An 18547-nucleotide genomic window follows, 5' to 3' on the forward strand; every position below is an offset into this window, starting at 1 on the left:
GCTTTTTGTGAGAGTTGGCAAGGTCCCTTGCCTTTCCTTCAATTAAGAGAACAAAGTCGATGCGGGAGAGGTGGAACCAGCTACACGAGAAACACCGTGAGAGCACAGAACGATCTGTGCTGCAACCTGTAACTGCAAGGACCAAACATCCTTTTTTTTTTTTTTTTTTTTTTTTTTTTTAAACCAAAGCACAATGAAATGGGCAAAGCCACAAACAAAAAGCAAGGATGTCTAAGCCTTGTGCGGAGAAGACAAGACAAAACTAAAAAGCTCTCAATTCCCCCACCCCAGAGATAAAAAGGGGGAAGGTGGTAGACGGGTGTACAGAAAACCGCTGCTAAAGACGAAAAGCAACAAATACCGGTATTATTCTTTTGTCCAGAGGAGAAGAGTGAGTTAGGATGAGCAAGGCAGCACCTTGCCCTGCCATTACGCCTGACGCGTCCTGGCACCCCGCAGCGGCGACCGACCAGCTCCAGCACACGTCATACTTGCTGCAGAGGGCTCTCCGAAATCTCTCCTGCTTTCCAAGCAGAAAAGTCTTTTTGCTGCACTTCTCCGTTTCTTAGGAGCTATTCCACAACCGATCGCAACTCTGAGTCTCGGGGTTAGAAGCATTTCAAAAGCAGTTGTGTTAAATCTTCCTATCCTCTCCTATTTAAAACCCAGCACTTACCACTACTTATGCAGAGTAAACTTTGGTAATCTTCATGCAAATATATTTGGGTGTTTAATTCTCAGGGCAGATAATAGAGATGGATGTTCTTTCCATGAGTAGAGAATTTTCCTTGAGCTAATTGAAACCAGGCATATTTTGAGTAACGTGCACTACTGCCAATAGTCTCGCAGGGAGGCAATGCAAGAATGATTTATGGGCTGTGAATATCACGTAAATCTGTCTTCAAGTAAAAGGATCATCTCTGCATAGAATAAATTTAAGTACTCAATTATCAACGCTCTTAATTTTACGTATTTCCTAACTAAGCAAGAAAACCCACGGCGTATCCTAGCCCTTCCCAGAGGTTGTCACACACCAGGTAAACAGGTATCGGTTATAGCTAAACACAGCCAGAAAACCAACGCTCAATTAAAACATTCTTTAATTAGATTATTTCATGCTTTTTCCAAGTCTTTTTACCATCCGCTTTTCACATCGTCTTAGCGTTCACCACTTATCTTCTGGGCCAAGGGGAAGGTAATCGTCAATCTCTTGGAAGCTGAAAGAGGTTTTTCATCTATAAAAGCTGTCATATACCTCCTCTTTCTCACTGCCTTTTCCAGCAAGCATTTTTGTATTTAATTTTGATTTCAGGCCTACAATTTCTGACTATTATGCAGACAGGGGCAAAAAAAAAAAAATCAATTTTTTCAAGGAAACTTTTAATAAACATCAAACACTTGAGCAATTATCCTGATTCGTGGTGGAAGTTCATTCCCCAAACAACTTGAGGCTTGCACAGTTTTCTTTGGTTTACCATTTGGGAGACACCAATCTTGAGCAGCTGGATCTCATTCCAGGTGTTTTGTATCTATCACACAACAGATTTACTTCAAGAAAAGGTGAAGCTGTTCTCTCTGCAGATACTCACTGTCTCCTAGACAGATGCAAGCTCTGACCACGCTGAGCACAGTAGATCCCTATTTGCATTGCAGCAGACAACTCAACGTGTATCAATGACTGGGAATGCCAACAATGAGGAAATCGAAATTTTTTTCTAATGGAAAACCACATTAAATACTTTGTTAACCACACTAAAATCTTTTAAAAAAAGGAAAGGAAAGAAAAGAAAGTTTCTGAATCTAGGGATCATTGAGTTAGTCGGACAGTGCTGCATGTCTGAAAACCTGGGATTTTTAAGTTCATTTTCCTAGTTCATGCCTGGTGGAAACTACAATTTAGTCTCCCAAGGCACAGAATATGCTTGTATCCTTGACCAGCTCCTCTAAAGGACTTACGAAAGGAGTAGTGCTGAGTAGCTCTGGAAGAAGTCAAGTCAGAAAGCAGGAACATAAGAGAAAGAAACGTGACATTCTTGGCAAATTAGAGGAAAAAAACATCTATTTTTGTAAACGGCAAATTTTGCATGCCCACTTTAACTCATCAATGGTGGACCAAGCTGATGAATGTCACATTGTACTCAGCATGGTGACATACTCAAAGGGAACTCACCTCAGAGCAAGATCACAAACTATTTTCCACGAGGATCTTTAGGAGCTGTCTCAAAATCTGGCAGTAAATCAGGGCAGTACGAAGACGAGACATAGCTGAACACAGTGACAAACAAACTACAGAGGCTCCACACACTACTACTATCGGTTCTTTGCGAGTCAGTTGTAAAAAGACTGCTTTCTTTATTTATATCTGTTGTAAACAAGGATTCGACCCCTGGCATCGCATCTGGCCAGAGTAGAGTGTTAACACTGCACTGAAGGCTCTCCAAGACCACGGCTCTTGATTTCAGCCCTCTGCGTTCAGCAAACATTCAAAAAGGATGCTTAAAGCACTTAGGGGCTTGACAAAAATTAGCATTTGCATCCGAGGGGCAAATTTCAGAAGCCGCAGTACAAAACTTCAGTGTTTGATAATTAAAAGCTGCCTGTGTATGCAGGCGCATAAATATGGACGGCTCCAGGCAGAAACGGATGGCTCTGCTTTTGAAATGCTGATCCTTCAGGACTCGATTTCAAAACTCGGGAAATAACTGGGTTTCCCCCAAAGCAATTAGAACAGCTAATTTGTAATTACATGCTCACTTTCAGTTTGATAATGGTGAGAAGTGACACTAATCAGAGACCCAGTCCTGCACTCACCGGAGCATGTAACAGCACAGGAACAGAGGTCCATAAGAGGCAAAGGGACCCACTCAGCAGCTCAGCACATTAATAGTGAGATATGTTTCAGAACTGTGATTGCTGTCCAACAACTATTAATTTTGAAGGAATTCCTACAAATCCATAATTACAGAAAAGCAAATCCTTGTCATAAAGCAGCGAACACTATATTCACGCAGTCCTAGAGGGAGCACTTTCAGCAGCACGGCTCATTAGAAAGGTATTCTTGCATTAAACACCAATACCAAAGACAAATGTTAATGCAATACCCCGGAGCCACGCTGAAAATTGTATTGCGGCAGTGAAGGCGTACCTACTTAATTTGATCCAGTATCCCGGCGCAACGGAAGGCGATCGGAGCCCAGCGATGGCATTCTGCATTGTTCTTCAGAGATCACGAATAGCTCATTATGAAATCCTGTTCTACAAAACCCACACCATCTGTACCATTCATCACTTATCAATATTAAGCGTTATCCTTACCACAGTGATTGGGAAGAGAAGCCATTTATCCTTCTGCCGTCCAGTTACCTTAACACAGAACTACTGCCAACCTCAACAGTACTTGCTGGTGCTTTTCCTTCTGAAACTCTGCGTTTCTTTAGCACAGCTCCATTGCGAAAGGAAGAAAGAAAACCGCCTCGGACGTTTTGCTGGAAAAGGAATATAGCTATGAACAAAGGTTAAAGCTGAAAACTTGAAACTGCTTAGCCGAGGTGTGGCTGCTGAAACCTGACATAGTTGCGTCACCAAGATTTTACTTTGGCAAACACGGCTTCCTGAATTCAAACAAATCTTAGACAGAACTATCTTTTGTTCCAGCAATAAGCAATTATTGCACAGACGTGCTTTCAAGGTCACTAGCGGGAAGAGTAAACTACACCAGGATGTGTCAGTCATAAGTAATGTTTTAAAAAACTTAACACCAAGCAATACATATTTAAAGCCTTCCACGCTTAGCAGGATGCAAAGTGCTCACTTCCTTCCAACTGACCACAAATAATCATGAACAAAAAGATCCATAAAAAAAGCAATAAATATTTCAGAGGTTCATATTCTCCTCCATTACGCCTCATTCTTAAGATTCTTTACAACCAAAATTATTTTTTTATTACTTTGGCATAGTAAAACAAAATTAAATGTCTCGTTTTAATGATTTTCGTAGAATAAAATGTTGCCTTCAAAACAATTTTAAGAAGGGAGGAAAAAAAGTACTAACCAGCGACTTTGTTCTCCTTTATATTAGGAGCTGTAATCCAAATGCGTATTTGGAAAAGAAGCATTTTCATATTTGTTAATGTTAGGCTTATATAACCTATATCAATATTCTCCTTAAAAATAGAAGAGCACTTTAATTACAAGTATTGTTGTATTTATGTTAATAAAAACATTTACATTTAACAAATGCAAAGTCAAAAGCTGCAACCATTCCTAGAAATGCCACTTATTCTTTTCAGGAGTGCAATAAATACATTCAGATTACTATTGACAAAAACAAGCATTAAAAAAAAACCCAAATCACAAAGAAAAGCCACTTTTAAGAACAGACATGATAGGGAAGAGTATAAAAAAACCAAGCACAAATGCTTTAGAAGAGATACAAAGCACTCTTCTTGAGGATTTAAAACAAGTTCTATTAAGAATAAGGAGGACGATCATCCCACGTTTCTCTTCAAGAAAGGTGTAAAACCTGTCTGCCAATCAGCTGATGATGCCTGAAGTTAAATACAAGATATTGAACTAGACAGACCACAGGACATTCTCATACTGAAGGTCATCAGGTGTGTAGGAGCTACTACTATGGGCTTTCCTCCACAATTGTTAAAAACAGCAGTTTCTTTTAATTCACCTGTGTGTTCCACCTTCAGTTCCCGTGAACTGAATATTGCCATCTGAACACTGAGCGATAATGAAGAAAACGATGTGATTGCTGTATTTTTTTTTTGCCTTTGACAAATGCACGAGTTGTCACCTTTACCTCTTCAGTACATTTAACTGTACTTCAGGATGCACCGCTACACTTCAGCTTTACCGTCCTTCCAAATATACAACACTAGCCAAACATTACAGGAGCAGCTTTGGTAAGCCACCGCTCACCAGTGGTTACTGGATTTAAAAATGCTTTCAAAGCACCTAACACGGGAAAATCATACTTGAAGATCTCACTGAGCGCACAGAGCTGAAGAAAACAAATTTGAACTGTTAGATTTACTGCCTTCGGTGAACGTGTTCTCTCTCAATGCACATACACACATGAGCAATGATTAACTCTCATAATTCTACACAAACAGTCATAAAAGGTGGGTAGGTTTTTTCCCCAAGCAGAAAAGTTAAAGCACCTTCCTTTCGCAAGCCTCAGAAACATGTATTGAGATAACACTTTGACATGAGGCCTCCTCACGCCCCAGAAAGTACTTTACATCCATAGCATACTGACTTCAAAGTGTGAGGTTTCTACTTGAACACAGCTGCACAAGCAATTCACACATCATGGATTTACACACACACCCCTCGGTAAAAAAAAATGTACCAAATCCAGTATAAATGCAGTAGGCACGTAAACTGCTTTGCAGATGTGCTCTGTAACACATAGTGAATGAGAAGAATACTTGTTAAGTGCATTACAAAGTTTAAAGCCCCTCTGAAAAAATATTTCATTTGACGCTTACTAATGGCAATTGGTTAGGACTTAACCTGACCATCAAAAGAAAAGGTTATTTCATAATCACAAACCGTGCAGCTCCCTGTGCCACAAGATGGAGGCATGACCACCAGCTGCCATCTGCACTAGATTAGATGGTTCTCCAGCATGATTTGCTGAAATACCCATGTCCTACAAATTCAGCTTATAATTTCTACATCATATTTTGAAACTGCACAACAGATCTCAGAAATAATCTCAAGGACAAGAAGATCCAACACACCCAACCTTACATCAACTAACTTATTCTCTTCAGTAAGAGAAGAAAGAAGTCAAATCAAATTCTTTACTGTTAGGAGTGGTGAGGCACTGGAACAGGTTGCCCAGAGCAGCTGTGGATGCCCCATCCCTGGCAACATTCAAGGCCAGGTTGGATGGGGCTTTGGGCAACGTGGTCTAGTGGAGGGTGTCCCTGCCCACGGCAGGGGGGTTGGAACTAGATGATCTTTGAGGTCTCTTCCAACCCAAACCATTCTATAATTCTAGAAGTTGTATTTGACACCTTCATGACTGACTCTATCACACCAGCCTTTGCTCAGTCCTCAGATTTTTATATGCGTATCTGAGATGGAAATTCATGTGCTACAGGGCAGATCTCAACTCCTCACAAGTCTTTTCCCTGGTGACAGCAGTGGCTGCAAAGTAGGCAGAACTGGGCAGATGAAGGCAACGTGGCTTCAGCCATGAGGTGCATGGAAGCACTGGTAAGGCAGTTCAGTTTCCAGTCAGAACAATTCCTGTTTAACTCTATATTCGCATAGCTAGAGCCCACAACTTATCCACGGATGCTACAGCCTTGTACGAACTTCCTAAAAGTGGGAGAGAAGATACTCGCACGTCTATAAGAAAAGTTGTTCCTCATGATTTTCCCAAGCAAATGTTGAGCAACGGACAAATCAAAGCATTTGATTTTGGGGTTTTGTTTTTGGTTTGTTTTGGTTTTTGTTTTTTTTTTTTTTTTAAAAGGAAGTAAACAAATGTTCCTCCCATCTCAGGAGGACCTGACGCACACTGAGGTCACGAGTTACCCATGCAGTAGGGCTGTACTTGAGAAAAAAAATATTTTCAATACGGTGAAACTTCTGGTGAATCTAAGTTATACCATGTTTCTAGAAAATGGCCAGCATTTGCTTCTCCATTTACGTTAATAACACATTCAGAGATGCTTTCTTCTGGAAGGGAAAAATAACCAAAACCCACCCACAACTCTGAAATGTGCTTATGCCCAAAACCATGATAATTCTACACTTTACTAAAAATTGTTTATTTACTATAACACCTCCTACTTGCTACTCATACAAATGTATGAATCATCACAATTCTTGGGAGAGTTCTTAGCTTCAGTAGCCTCCAAAGGAGATGTGTTTTTCAATGTAAACACTAATTCTGTGAGAACAAGGATAAGGAAAAAAGAGTGGGTGGGAGTATTTCCTTTTCCTGGATTTAGTTTCACTGAGTGTTCATTGTTCACAGGAGATACTCTACCTTTCCATTGTCTCATATACTTTCCCCACCCCTTTTTTTTTTGATCCCTTGGAGACGAGCACTAAGATAAAGCAAACTACTTTCTTCCACATACTTAAAATTTGGTTGCCCAATTCTAGACTTAGAATCTACATCAAGGTCCTCTTTTACCGGTAAACTCATGTTTGTCCTGCCCCCTTCGTTCACAAATTAAGACAGTAATTAAGCCTCTTGTAAACCCTCTTAGTCCAACATGCTGTCCTTGTCTCCTTGTTGCTCACTCATCCTGCTTCATCAGGTTACTCCGTATTTTCTCATAAACCTGCCTAGTCTTAACCAAGTTAAATAACTGACTGTTCTGATACAATTTTTGTCATTTCACTATGATGCTTGCACTGACAGTAAAACGCACGTGCTTGGAAGAGAGTAACCCTGTCATCACCAAATGCTACCAGAATTCTTTGCATATCCAACCAGTCACGACAGTTTGCTGTGCTTTAATGCACCAGCTTGAGTATTTTTTATTTAACATTCTAAAGCCTCACAGTAATTCATTCTTATTAACAAGACAAAAAAACCTAAAACCCCCACAGAAGTGGAGTACTTACGCCGGTCTCACCTAGTTTTTTCCTTTAACTATATATTGGAGAAGGAACTAGTTCACGTGCTTCCTATTTCTGTAAGGTGACATTACAAAGTAGACCATCTGCTTCATAGACTTATCATCCTTCTGATTTCCTTCCCATACGTTTTGTCTGATGTATTTTATGGCTTTCTGTATTAGTTTCACTAGGGTTGAATTCCCCTTTTCTGAAGGGCCTATGTTGACTCAACCTTGGTTGAGTCAACTCATCTTCCTGCTTCCCTTTTGTCTCTCTCTACTTTTTTTCTTCCCCTCCAGACATATGTATCCTTTCTAAGACCAGGCATTACTTAAACTTTTATGACCTAAATTTAATTATTCAAGTTTCTTTACTTCTCGACTTTAGATTATTGATGGCACACTTCTGTGTGAAGGGGTAGGAGGGCAGGAATTAAATCCTTCCTCCACAAATTCACCAGGCTTGTTTCGGGCGTGGCATTAGCTATCAGGTCAACATTACCGCTTTAGCAGTACTCTTGCATGTTATGTTTAGAAAAAGTATCTAGAACAACCTCTCATTTGTAAAAAAAACAAATATCATGGCTTAGTTTCCTTTGTCGGTCACAAAGATTTTCAAAACATTTTTGACTCAGAGCTAATCTGCTTTCACTTTAAATAAGGGGGGGAAGATAGAAGAGGAAGATCTTTCTAAAACGTTAATTGATTTTTTTTTAATCACAGCTGGCATGTCTAAGTTTAAATAATTATGACTGATGTAGCAGAACTTGGCCAACCCCAATCAGCTGCCTCTGTACTTACTGCATATAAAAGGCAGGCATTCAAAACTGCGGGAACCTGTTAAAGCATGTTGCACAGCTTAGCTCATCTTTCCAGATCAGTAAGTACTACCGAAATCCAGTAAATACCTCTTAATGCAGAACTGTATAATTCTTATACTGGCAAAAAAAAAAAATCATCGTCCCCCATACTCACATAAGCAACACAGAGTAGCAAAACACAAAAATGAGAAGTGTCGTTCAAGAGTAAGAGATTTAAAACACTACAGCTAGCCAGAATCAAGTGTGAGAAAATGTTCCATTTACCAGAAGGAAAAAAAAAGAAGAAAAAAGAAAAGAAAAAAAAACCCTCTACGGTACACAACTCTAATTGCATCTGTGATATAATCTGAATCAGTAATTAGTTAAGGCTGGGAACGTTCATTGTGTAGATAGAGGTTATTTATTTATTTTTAAAAGACCTTGCACTGTACATAAAAAATAGAGGTAAATAGCAATGAGCTCATGATTAAGCCTCTTATAATTTGATGTAAAATTCAAGCCACAAAAATCAAATGTTCATTTATATACATTTAGATATTTGTAGGCTATATGTTATTTCCACTGCTGTCATCCCAAGAAACGCCAGATGAAGATGAGAGCAATAAGCACTGGACAGACACAAGGATGCGGGGCACTTACAGGTTCGGTTTAGAGTCTGGTTTAGAAGAAACGGGAGAAGCAGCGGGGCGAGCAGCGACGTACCACACTATGCAAAGTCCAGCTGAGGGGACGGATGCCTCAGAGGGAAAATACCCGCTTGGAAACAGCGCACACGAACTTGTGGAAGTGACTAGCTTAACAGATAGGAAATACATTTTCAATGCTGCTGCTTCTTAACAATGCCATTATTTTTACTTTACACCTTAAAAAAAAAAAAAAAAAACACAGTGAGAAATAGAGCAGAAAATAAATAGAAGTCTCAAACATTGGAGCTGCCAGTTCATTTATGAAAGTTTTACTTTAATCTCACATCTCCAAGCTAAGCTTTAAACATTTAGGTCAATAGCTACTTAGCCTACTGGAACAACCATTTATGCTTTTTCTTTAAATATCAACCACACTGAAGCAAAACACAAAACTCACCAAAGCAGAGAACAAAAATATTATTCTACAACTAAGGCACAACAGAAGAGAGGAATGTGTAGTTCTTTCCACCTCTGTGGAAGTTGTACAAGATATTTCATACTACATTCCCTTAGTCAACTTAGGAGCAAGTACATGGAGTAATCTATAATCGGCATTTGAGGAAGGATGCATTTATTGCTGAATCTCCAAGAGCTGCAATCAAGAGATTGTGGCTCTAGCACACAGAATTAGAGACATATGATTTCAGATCAGTCCTGTTAACAGCAAGTTAAAATAAAAAAAAAACCAAAACCAAACACCAAACTCAACAATGAGTCTTTCCATCAAATGGGTTCATTTTGCTCCACTGATATTGGAAGATATTATAAACTGTATTTCAGTGACTCAAACACCAACAAATGCAACAATCTGTTCAACTTCAGAAAGTTACAATAACAGCTTTTTAACAAGTTCTCTCTTCCCTAAGCAGCAAGCTGAGGGTTAGAAATACTTTAGTGTCAAAGTGATCTCCCCCATCCTGCACCTAATTCCTTAATGTTTTTTTTTGTCCTGCCCTGCAAACAGACAACAAGACTGCATCATTTCCAAAGCAAGCAATACAACAAGCCTTGACTTCCCAGAACTCCAAAACTGCCAACACACCCATATATGATTTTACTTGCAAAAAAACCCAACCAAACAAAAAAAACCAAAACCCCACCACCAACTGCCCTGCACACCCATTCACAAAAACCCTTTTCACATTACACATCCATTCTCCACCTCTTTTCCCTGAGGAACAAAGAAACCAAGGAAGGTACATGGACACCTGACAACCTTTGCAGAAAGCACTTATTTATTAGACCAGAGCTCATGCCAAATCAATCCCATTCAAAATACTATCTTTTAGTTAAAGCTAACACTACCTCTTCTTTTCCACGTAAACAAACCACTAGCCTTTTCATTCAGGGACAAACTGCAAACAAACTTGTTTTGCCCTGAGACATTTAAAGTCACATCTTACTTGCACCAATTGAAAATATTTACAGATTCTTCTTTCCTTTCCTCTTAGTGCAATTTAATCTGGATCTGAAGTGCAGATCCTCCTGAACTTAGAAGAATGCATAAAAATGGATGAGTTATAAAATAACCTGAATGATAAACCCAGCTTTCTCCACGTGAACTATGTACATGGGGGGGGGGGGGGGGGGGAAGTGTTCAAAGAAGTTAAACTTGTCAATAGTCTTCAGAGAACCAGCTGAAGGAGACGTGTTCTTGCACAATATGTTATTTTAAGCTTGCTGAAAACTGATGCAACACACAAATGTGCATCTTCCTTTATTATTTTTAGCACGGGAATCCACCTCTCTGCTGCCCCAAGCTACACTAAGGGAATATTAAAATAATCTTCCAGTCAGGAAGAATTCTGCATTCTTACTAGACAGGATAATTACCACTGCCCTTACGGTACGTGCTAATTGTACTTGGCTACAGATGGTTAAACAAATACATTCAGGGACTTGCCATCTGACTTTCAAGCCACAGAGTGAAATTCGCGTTTTATAAATATTTAACTGGAAATAAAAATGGTAAGGCTTATCGTAGCTGTCACAGCTTCACGCAACTGAATCAATTAACAATGGAAGACCTTAAGACAATACGGATATGGGAAGCTTGCGATTACTCACAAAAACCTAACTGGAACAGAGTGCAACGCAATTTCCCAGCTCCTGGAGCAAGTGCCCATTTGATCTGACCAAATCCCGCCAACAACGAGGAAGAAGCTGTCAGTCCCTGCCAGCAAGTTGTTTTAAGCACCTGCCTGCACCTGGGGGAAAGGAGAGAAGGCAGCAGCGACAAGGGGAGCAGAGGGAAGGAGCAAACCCCAGTGCATCCCCAGGGGAAATTTCCACTTCTTCAGTTCTCATGCTACCAAGTATTAATTGCAGTCTGAATTTTATGTATGTGTAGACACACATAAATACACGCAGAGAGCGGATCAAACTTCAGTCAGCACTTTAAATCTGCAAGGGGAAACAAAAACATTCGGGAAAGCAGGGGGAACTTCTGTATTTTTTTTTTGCTTCGTAGTAAAAGCAACTGAACTGTCAAAGTAGATGAATCTTGGGGACTGATCATTTAGAAGTCAATGAACAGATTTCTTAAATAGCCTTTAATTTCAGCTCCAACCTTGTTTTTAATTCCATTTATTCTTTCATTTTAACTCTAGCTATGCTCCCGTTTCTTCTGATGATTTTTGTGCATCCCTTGATGTAATCCACTGAAACAAAGAAAACAATATTTCTTGAAATGAAGTTTCTGCTTCCTGCTCTACCACAATGATCACTGAATGTAAAACGTAATGCAGTTATGGACTGAAGAGCAACTCCAGATCTGCTGTATCCATACAATAGAAAACCCCAAGAGCTCCTGCGTTACAGAATCGGCTTTAGGCCATCTCGGATAAAGACCACTGCGTAACAGGAAAGTAGCAAATCTCAGTTCCAAAACAACACACAAACTTTTCCTTTCTGTTTCAGCAACTCATAACAAAGACAAGGTCAAAATTCATATTAAATGCATCACCAGCTTTCTTCCTGGCAAGGTATTATAGTCTGATGGTTTTGGAGCTCAAGTGCTTTAGTTAGAATCCACAGCCTTTTACCTGCTGAAACCACAGAATTCACTGAAATTATGCAAAGCTTTGAATTATAAAAAAAAAAAAAAAAATCTTATCTACAAGAAGAACACCAGCTACTAAAAAACAACAAACAGAAAGCTACATCACAGCCTCAAAAGAGTCATACATAATCAGAACCATGTGTCGAAGGCTCAGTATCCTGTGAGATACTGGGGTGGTTTTGTAGGATCACAATAAAAGCTTCTAGCAATTCTCTTTCTCAAAACTGCTAAGATTTAAACCTATTGAATTGACAAAAACAGTACAATATTTATACCGTGTTGTTCATTACATTAAGGAGAAAAAAAAAATCAAAAAGATTAGTGAAAGAGCAAAATTTTAACATCATTATCTGATAACGTGCTCTACATAGTATCACATGCACAAGCTACAGGCATATTTTCACATCTAAATTGATTTTTGATTAAAGACCTCTATTTAGCACGAATGTGATGCTGTCAGTAAAAAAAACCTAAGCTCTCAAGCTAACAGAGCCCTCTTAACTGTATTTCTGTCTTTAAAAAAAATAATGCATAAACACCCCAGGGCAAAACAATAAAGTTGCTTCCTCTGGAATTTCTTACAAAGCTGTGCACTGAAAAATTGTGAATTTTGGATCCTGTTGCCACCGTTGGTTCATGCAGTTGAACTACTCTCAACCCCACTAGCTCCATCCAACAAACATCCAGATCAGGGTCAGATTTTTATCACAATTTTTTTAATGCTTATTTCTAACAGCACAAAAGACAAATTAACCAAAAGCCCAACAGGAGTTTTCCTCCAACTGATGCAGCTGCAAAGTAATGACTAGATTACTAGTAATTATTAGAATAGCAATTATATTCTCTCAAAATAACTTGATTTTAAAATTTCAATCAGACTGAGAGACCAAGACGTTTTAAACACCTTTACGAATGCAAATCAAGAGTTATACCCAGGGGCACACGTACCTGATGATCAATAGAACTGCTTAAAAGTTTGGAGAAGACCACTAACTGACTTGTGTCAGAAACTCGAAGATTGTACACGATCTTGACTAAGTCCCTACAAAGACCAGGATCTCCAGTGATTATATATAGTGAAAACAGAATAAATAATTTCTGCCTGCGACACCGTAAGGCAAAGTCCCAACCGTACACGTGCTTTTCCATCTCAAAACCCTGCCCCATTTCCCCCAGCACCAAAGTCCTCTCTTGCTGCAAGAGCAGTTAAAAGTGAAGTCTCCAGCCAATACACCTCGCTGCCCAATTCCACATTCAACCACAGCAAGATGAGCTTCAGGCAACATGTAGCAAGGGGGAAAAAAACCCCAAACAAAAAACAAAACTCACTCACCTTCCACTGCCAACAATGAAAAGAAATAATTTTTAAAAAGTCGCACATCTTCTATTAGGTAAAGTAGGCTGCAAATTGATAGCTCTCACTTTTTCCCTGTATTTGAGAGCACATTACTTTTAGGAGAGTGACGACTCCTCAAGGCACGGCAAACAGGCTTTTACTCAAAACTTGAAGGCATTCTCTTTATTATGAGTACTCCTGCTGGCATCAATCTACACAGCCAGCACCTTAAGCAATAGATCATGATTTTATTCTGTGCTTCCAGCAAACTCGAGTGTTTAAGAGTAAAAGGTCAATGCATCTCCAGCCTCCTTTATATTTGACAAATCAACATCTCTAGTACCATGCACAGCTGTATAAATTTATACCTGGAATGGAATTTTTTCCAAGTTCATTGTGAGAACTGATAGGATTTTGGGTTTGGTTTGTCGGGTTTTTTTAAAGAAAGTTATGTGGAGAGACAGCGTTACACAGTTTTATTATAACCTTTAAAGAAATTGTATCAATACTTAGGACAAAAAATTCATATCCTACTTTTCAGTAACAATTTTTACTAATTTCCAGAACATTAGTTCTGATCTCTGCCACAAATTTTCTTTTGTAGGTGATGTTATGACCATTAAATTTGATAATGCAAGTCAGTTGTGGCATAATGAAAATGAACGTTCATTCATCAAGATGCCTCATAGAAGAGAATTTCCATAGATCCATCTAATTCATCTACCAAACGCTGGTGCGCTTGCAAAGTCAACATACTTGTGTATCTTCTGACAATCAAAGCTGCTTGGCGTAGTTAAAAGGCATTCAAATACACCTTTGTTGTTATGCAAACTTTTCCAAGTCCAAATCAAACAAAAAAAAGAAGGAAAAAAATGTGTAAGTAATAATGGATCTAGCGAGGTTAGCAAAACGCACGTACTAAGACATGATGGCAAGATTTCCCTCAATTATACACGTCTATGTGTGTTTGAAATACAAGATGCTCGTTGGAACACACATCCCTGTCACTGCGGCAGGTTGCGGTGGGCACCGGTCAGTTTGCTGAGGAGGGGAGGGGGATGGAGAGGGAGGTGTCGAGGAGAGAGAGCAGAGGCAGAGGTCTAAAATCCCTGCAATCAACACAGCACAGGACTTTCATCCAAATCTTCCCTTAAAACAGGACTGTTGGACTGAAGTCTTCCAATATTAGGCTGCTGCGTAAGGTTGGAAACCCTGCCTCTGCCCCGAGAGTGTTTTCCCTGATTTGCAACTCCATTCCTCACATTTATTTGGTGGGAAAACGCTCCATGAAGCTCACGTATATCAGCTGTTCCTGAGCTGGAGACACGTTCTCCCATACCCGTTTTCTCCCTGGCAAGTTCACAGCTCCATGGAGCTCAGCTGTGACTCCCTAACACCCCCTGAGGATGTCTTGTTGTGTGGGAAAACAATCCCCCAGCACCATGTCTCAGTCAAACCCCGCTCATGGTCACATTGCGCTGCTCAATGAGCCCAAGTGTTTCAGAACAGCCAAACTCATAGACCTTGGGGTTATCCAAACCAAACCCAAGTTCGTTTTCAGATGAAGAATAATTTACAAAACCAATTCTGATTAACAATAATTTGACACCACCTCCGGAAAAAGATTCTCCCAACTCTTAAAGAAAAAAAAAAAACAAAAATAACAAAAAAACAAGTGCCTGATTATTTCCTTCTGGGTGGCAGCTAGACACATGTCCAGTTTGGAGTCCCCTAGTACAGTGGAGATTCACCAACTGGAGAAAGCCCAGTGGAGGGCCATTAAGATGGTAAGGAGCACATGACATATGAGCAGGGACTGCGAGAACTGGGATCCAGCTCTACTCTTTCCTACCTTAGGGGGGCAGGGGCCATAGAGAAGAGCACACCAAACCCTTTTCAGAGGTGCGCAGGGAAGGGGCACGCAGGAGGCAACCATCACAAGTTGCAACAAGGGAAACTCTGACTCAGCAACCTGTTTTAACTCTTAATCATTCTCAATGAGGATTTTTTTTTTTTTCCTTTGTACCCAAAGTTGTACTCTTTCCATCCTTGGAGATACTCAAAACTCAGCTGAAGCAAGACCCCAAGTAACACAATCTGTCTTTGAAGCCAGCGCTGCCAGGGCTGGGGGGTGTTGGACCAGATGACCTCCAGAGGTTCCAACCTACATTTTTCAGTGATTCTACGATCTATTCTAGGAGGGCATGCTTGGTATAGGATTACAAATGTAATATAGCAGCAAGCCAAAAGGCACTGCCAGCCCAAATGCAAAAACAGAAGATCTACTCTATGGTATTTTGACATACCCTTGTGAGCAGATGCTCTGCAATGCTGGGTCAAAACTCACAGGGAAGGGCAGGGGGAAGAGAAAAAAAAAAACCCAGAAATGCAAACACATGGTTTTTCTGACCTATCTGTACACAAGGACTTGTACCTTATATACAGCAGATCATACATTTTGCGGCTTGCCCTTGAGCAACAGGCACAGGTAGCACAAATGCTGGTAGTACAGCCTTGACTTGAAGGGGAACAAACATCTGGGATGAAAAGTAAGTGTTATGAAATGGAAATTTTCTTTTTTAAGATACCCTCCACTGTTTTACTCTCACTAGATCCTACTCTGAAGTCGCAATCCAATGACTGGTTTATCAATGTGTTTGAACGAATCCTGATGTCACTTATTAAATACATACGTATCACCCGTTTTGTCTCAGTCAGAGGTACTTCACAGCAGAACATCTTGAGAAAAACATGGCGAAGAAACTTGTTTGTTTAAATAGAATCATCCGATAGCTATCCAAAGTCACAATAAAAAAAAATCCGTAACAAACAGCCCAGGGAAAATAGATGTTCTATAACACAGCTGATACAACAACCTTTCCTCCAATATAAATGTCCTCCTGGTGTCTCACAGAGACAGCACCGCTGTGTTTGGGAGTTGAGAGCACTGGACAGGCTGGGTCAGAACTCGGCTGATGTTAATTAACAGAACCCCACCAAAGACAGTGGACCTGGCCAGCTGTCCTCTTGTTTGCACGTGTTGAAAAAACTTCGGTAAAGTCTGTTGTGATAACTTTGATTTATGTTACTGGACAATCCTCATGACAAAGACTGCTAAGGAGAACAGGGTAAGAGGTTGGACCTTTCAATGTCTGATAGTTTAAGTCGGGAGTGCAATGGAAATATACCACCTTGGCAAAGGACGTGAAACCAGTCTACTGTAGACATAGACTATATAAGTAATTATTGCTTTTTGCTAATAAATATAATTAAGATACTGTGTGTCTAAAGTCCATGTTAGCATTAAGAGACTAACTGAAATTTACTACGTAGACTGGAATCTGGCCGTAATTTAGGTTTCCTAGCAAAGTGAAACAATTAAGAGGAACCTACACCAGTGAAAAATATAGGTGCCAGTAGAACCTGAGGACAAGAGCCAGTAATAAGCCAGCTCTCAAACACTCTGATCTTCCTGCTTCCTGCAATTACACGCACACACCTTATCTATGCTATTGAAAATGATATTTTCATTTTAAAACTACTATTTTGAAGAATATTTTTTTCCCTTGGGGACTGTGAATTTCAGGGGGTTAATGGAGCGCTGTTAACTGCAGAGTCTAAATCTGATCCTTTCGCTAGAATAGGAAATTCTGAGAGCCTGGGTGAGCAGAAGGAAGGGAGATAAAAGAAAGCAGGTTTTGTCCGGCACAACGACTCCAACAAAAATACTCACTCACTCCATGCTGCTTAAAGTTGTGGGCATTTACAAACAAGAAGCCCTCAAGCAAACCAAGGAGTCTGAGGTGGCCAGACTTGGGTGAAAGTAACTTTGGAAGTTACTGGAGAATTTATGCACTAAAAGGTCTCTAATAAAAAAATGGAGGTTGAGACATGTTGCAGAGAGGGTATTCAACCATTCCAACATTTGGAAAAACATGGCCTCTATTGTAAGAGTTTCTGCGTGAGCTGGGTGCAATTTATATGAGTATACATGTAAGAAAAGGAAAAGAAAAAAGAAGAAAAAAATCACAAAAAGAATGGAAAAAAGAGGGGGAAATTTTTTTTCAGTATTAGGAAGATTGCCCGTTTTGCTGGCCAAAATGCTAAATCTTCTGAGACATCTGATGTAAGGAGTACATTTGAATGCGTTGAATAGGTATTGCAGGAATGGTGTCAAAAACATGGGAAAGATGTTAAATGCTGAACTCCTCACCATTCTTGCCGAGTTGCAAATTAACACTTTGAACACGCGTTACATTGATGCAAAGCAAAACCACCTACTCTAATAATGTACGCGATGTGCAAATATACATTAATTCCAACAGTTTTTGCTAGCTTTCCGGTTGCAAAAAAATAAACACAAAAATAACCCAACTAACATATGTCTGCAAATCAGCCAACACACAAAGAATAAGCCCTATATGAACAGATGTAAGGGGAGGGGAAAAAACCCCTCAGAACACTAAAACCCTTTGAGAGAGCAAGTGTGGCAGAGTTTGATCAGTGACTGAAGATGCCAACACTTATCAGTTTCTAAATTCCTGCCTGCTGGCTTGTCAAGTGTCATTTACGAAAATGCAGTTTGAGTGAACAAGACACACTTCATGACTCAAGTGTGGCATCAGAAATTCAGGATTTAAATAGATACATCTGGTTAATCCATTCAGAAAATAGAGAAAAACTGAATACCCACTTAGATGTTTGAAGAAAGTATGCAGTCGCATCTAATATTGATATCACGGTTCATTAAACTAGGAAGGTTATACAGATTAGAGGTTTACATGTGTCTACTAAAAATATCAAGAAAAGTTAATTGTACAATTTCACTCTTTTGTCCCCCAGTGGTCTCCTCATGTCACTTGAGATTTTCTTATTTGGACAATTCAAGTAATCAAATTAGACCACCAAAAAAAGCTGGAGAAACCACTGTCTAATCCAGTTAGGGAAACAAAAACCTGAAACATTTCACAGTAGATTTCTACATATTTCAACTTGAGAGCACCTGCCTACAGTGTAATTTTAAACAATTACAATTCCTCATTAGC

General features: G+C 39.7%; 1 protein-coding gene across 2 annotated transcripts in view; it reads right to left on the bottom strand.

The window, feature by feature from the left end:
- The window catches only part of EML4 (EMAP like 4), a 163107-nt gene that overhangs the window by 122040 nt on the left and 22520 nt on the right, over positions 1 to 18547 (bottom strand). Inside the window, exon 1 of one of the 2 annotated variants that reach the window (XM_075749152.1) lies at positions 3316 to 3355. The exons of the other annotated variant lie outside the window; for it this stretch is intronic. Within the exon in view, the coding sequence (XP_075605267.1) occupies positions 3316 to 3340 (25 nt within the window). The 5' untranslated portion in view covers positions 3341 to 3355. Of the gene's footprint in view, positions 1 to 3315; positions 3356 to 18547 lie in introns of those variants that run through there. 2 annotated transcript variants of the gene reach the window in all.

Source organism: Balearica regulorum, chromosome 3 (assembly GCF_011004875.1).
Source record: "Balearica regulorum gibbericeps isolate bBalReg1 chromosome 3, bBalReg1.pri, whole genome shotgun sequence".
NCBI classification, from domain to species: Eukaryota; Metazoa; Chordata; class Aves; order Gruiformes; family Gruidae; genus Balearica; species Balearica regulorum.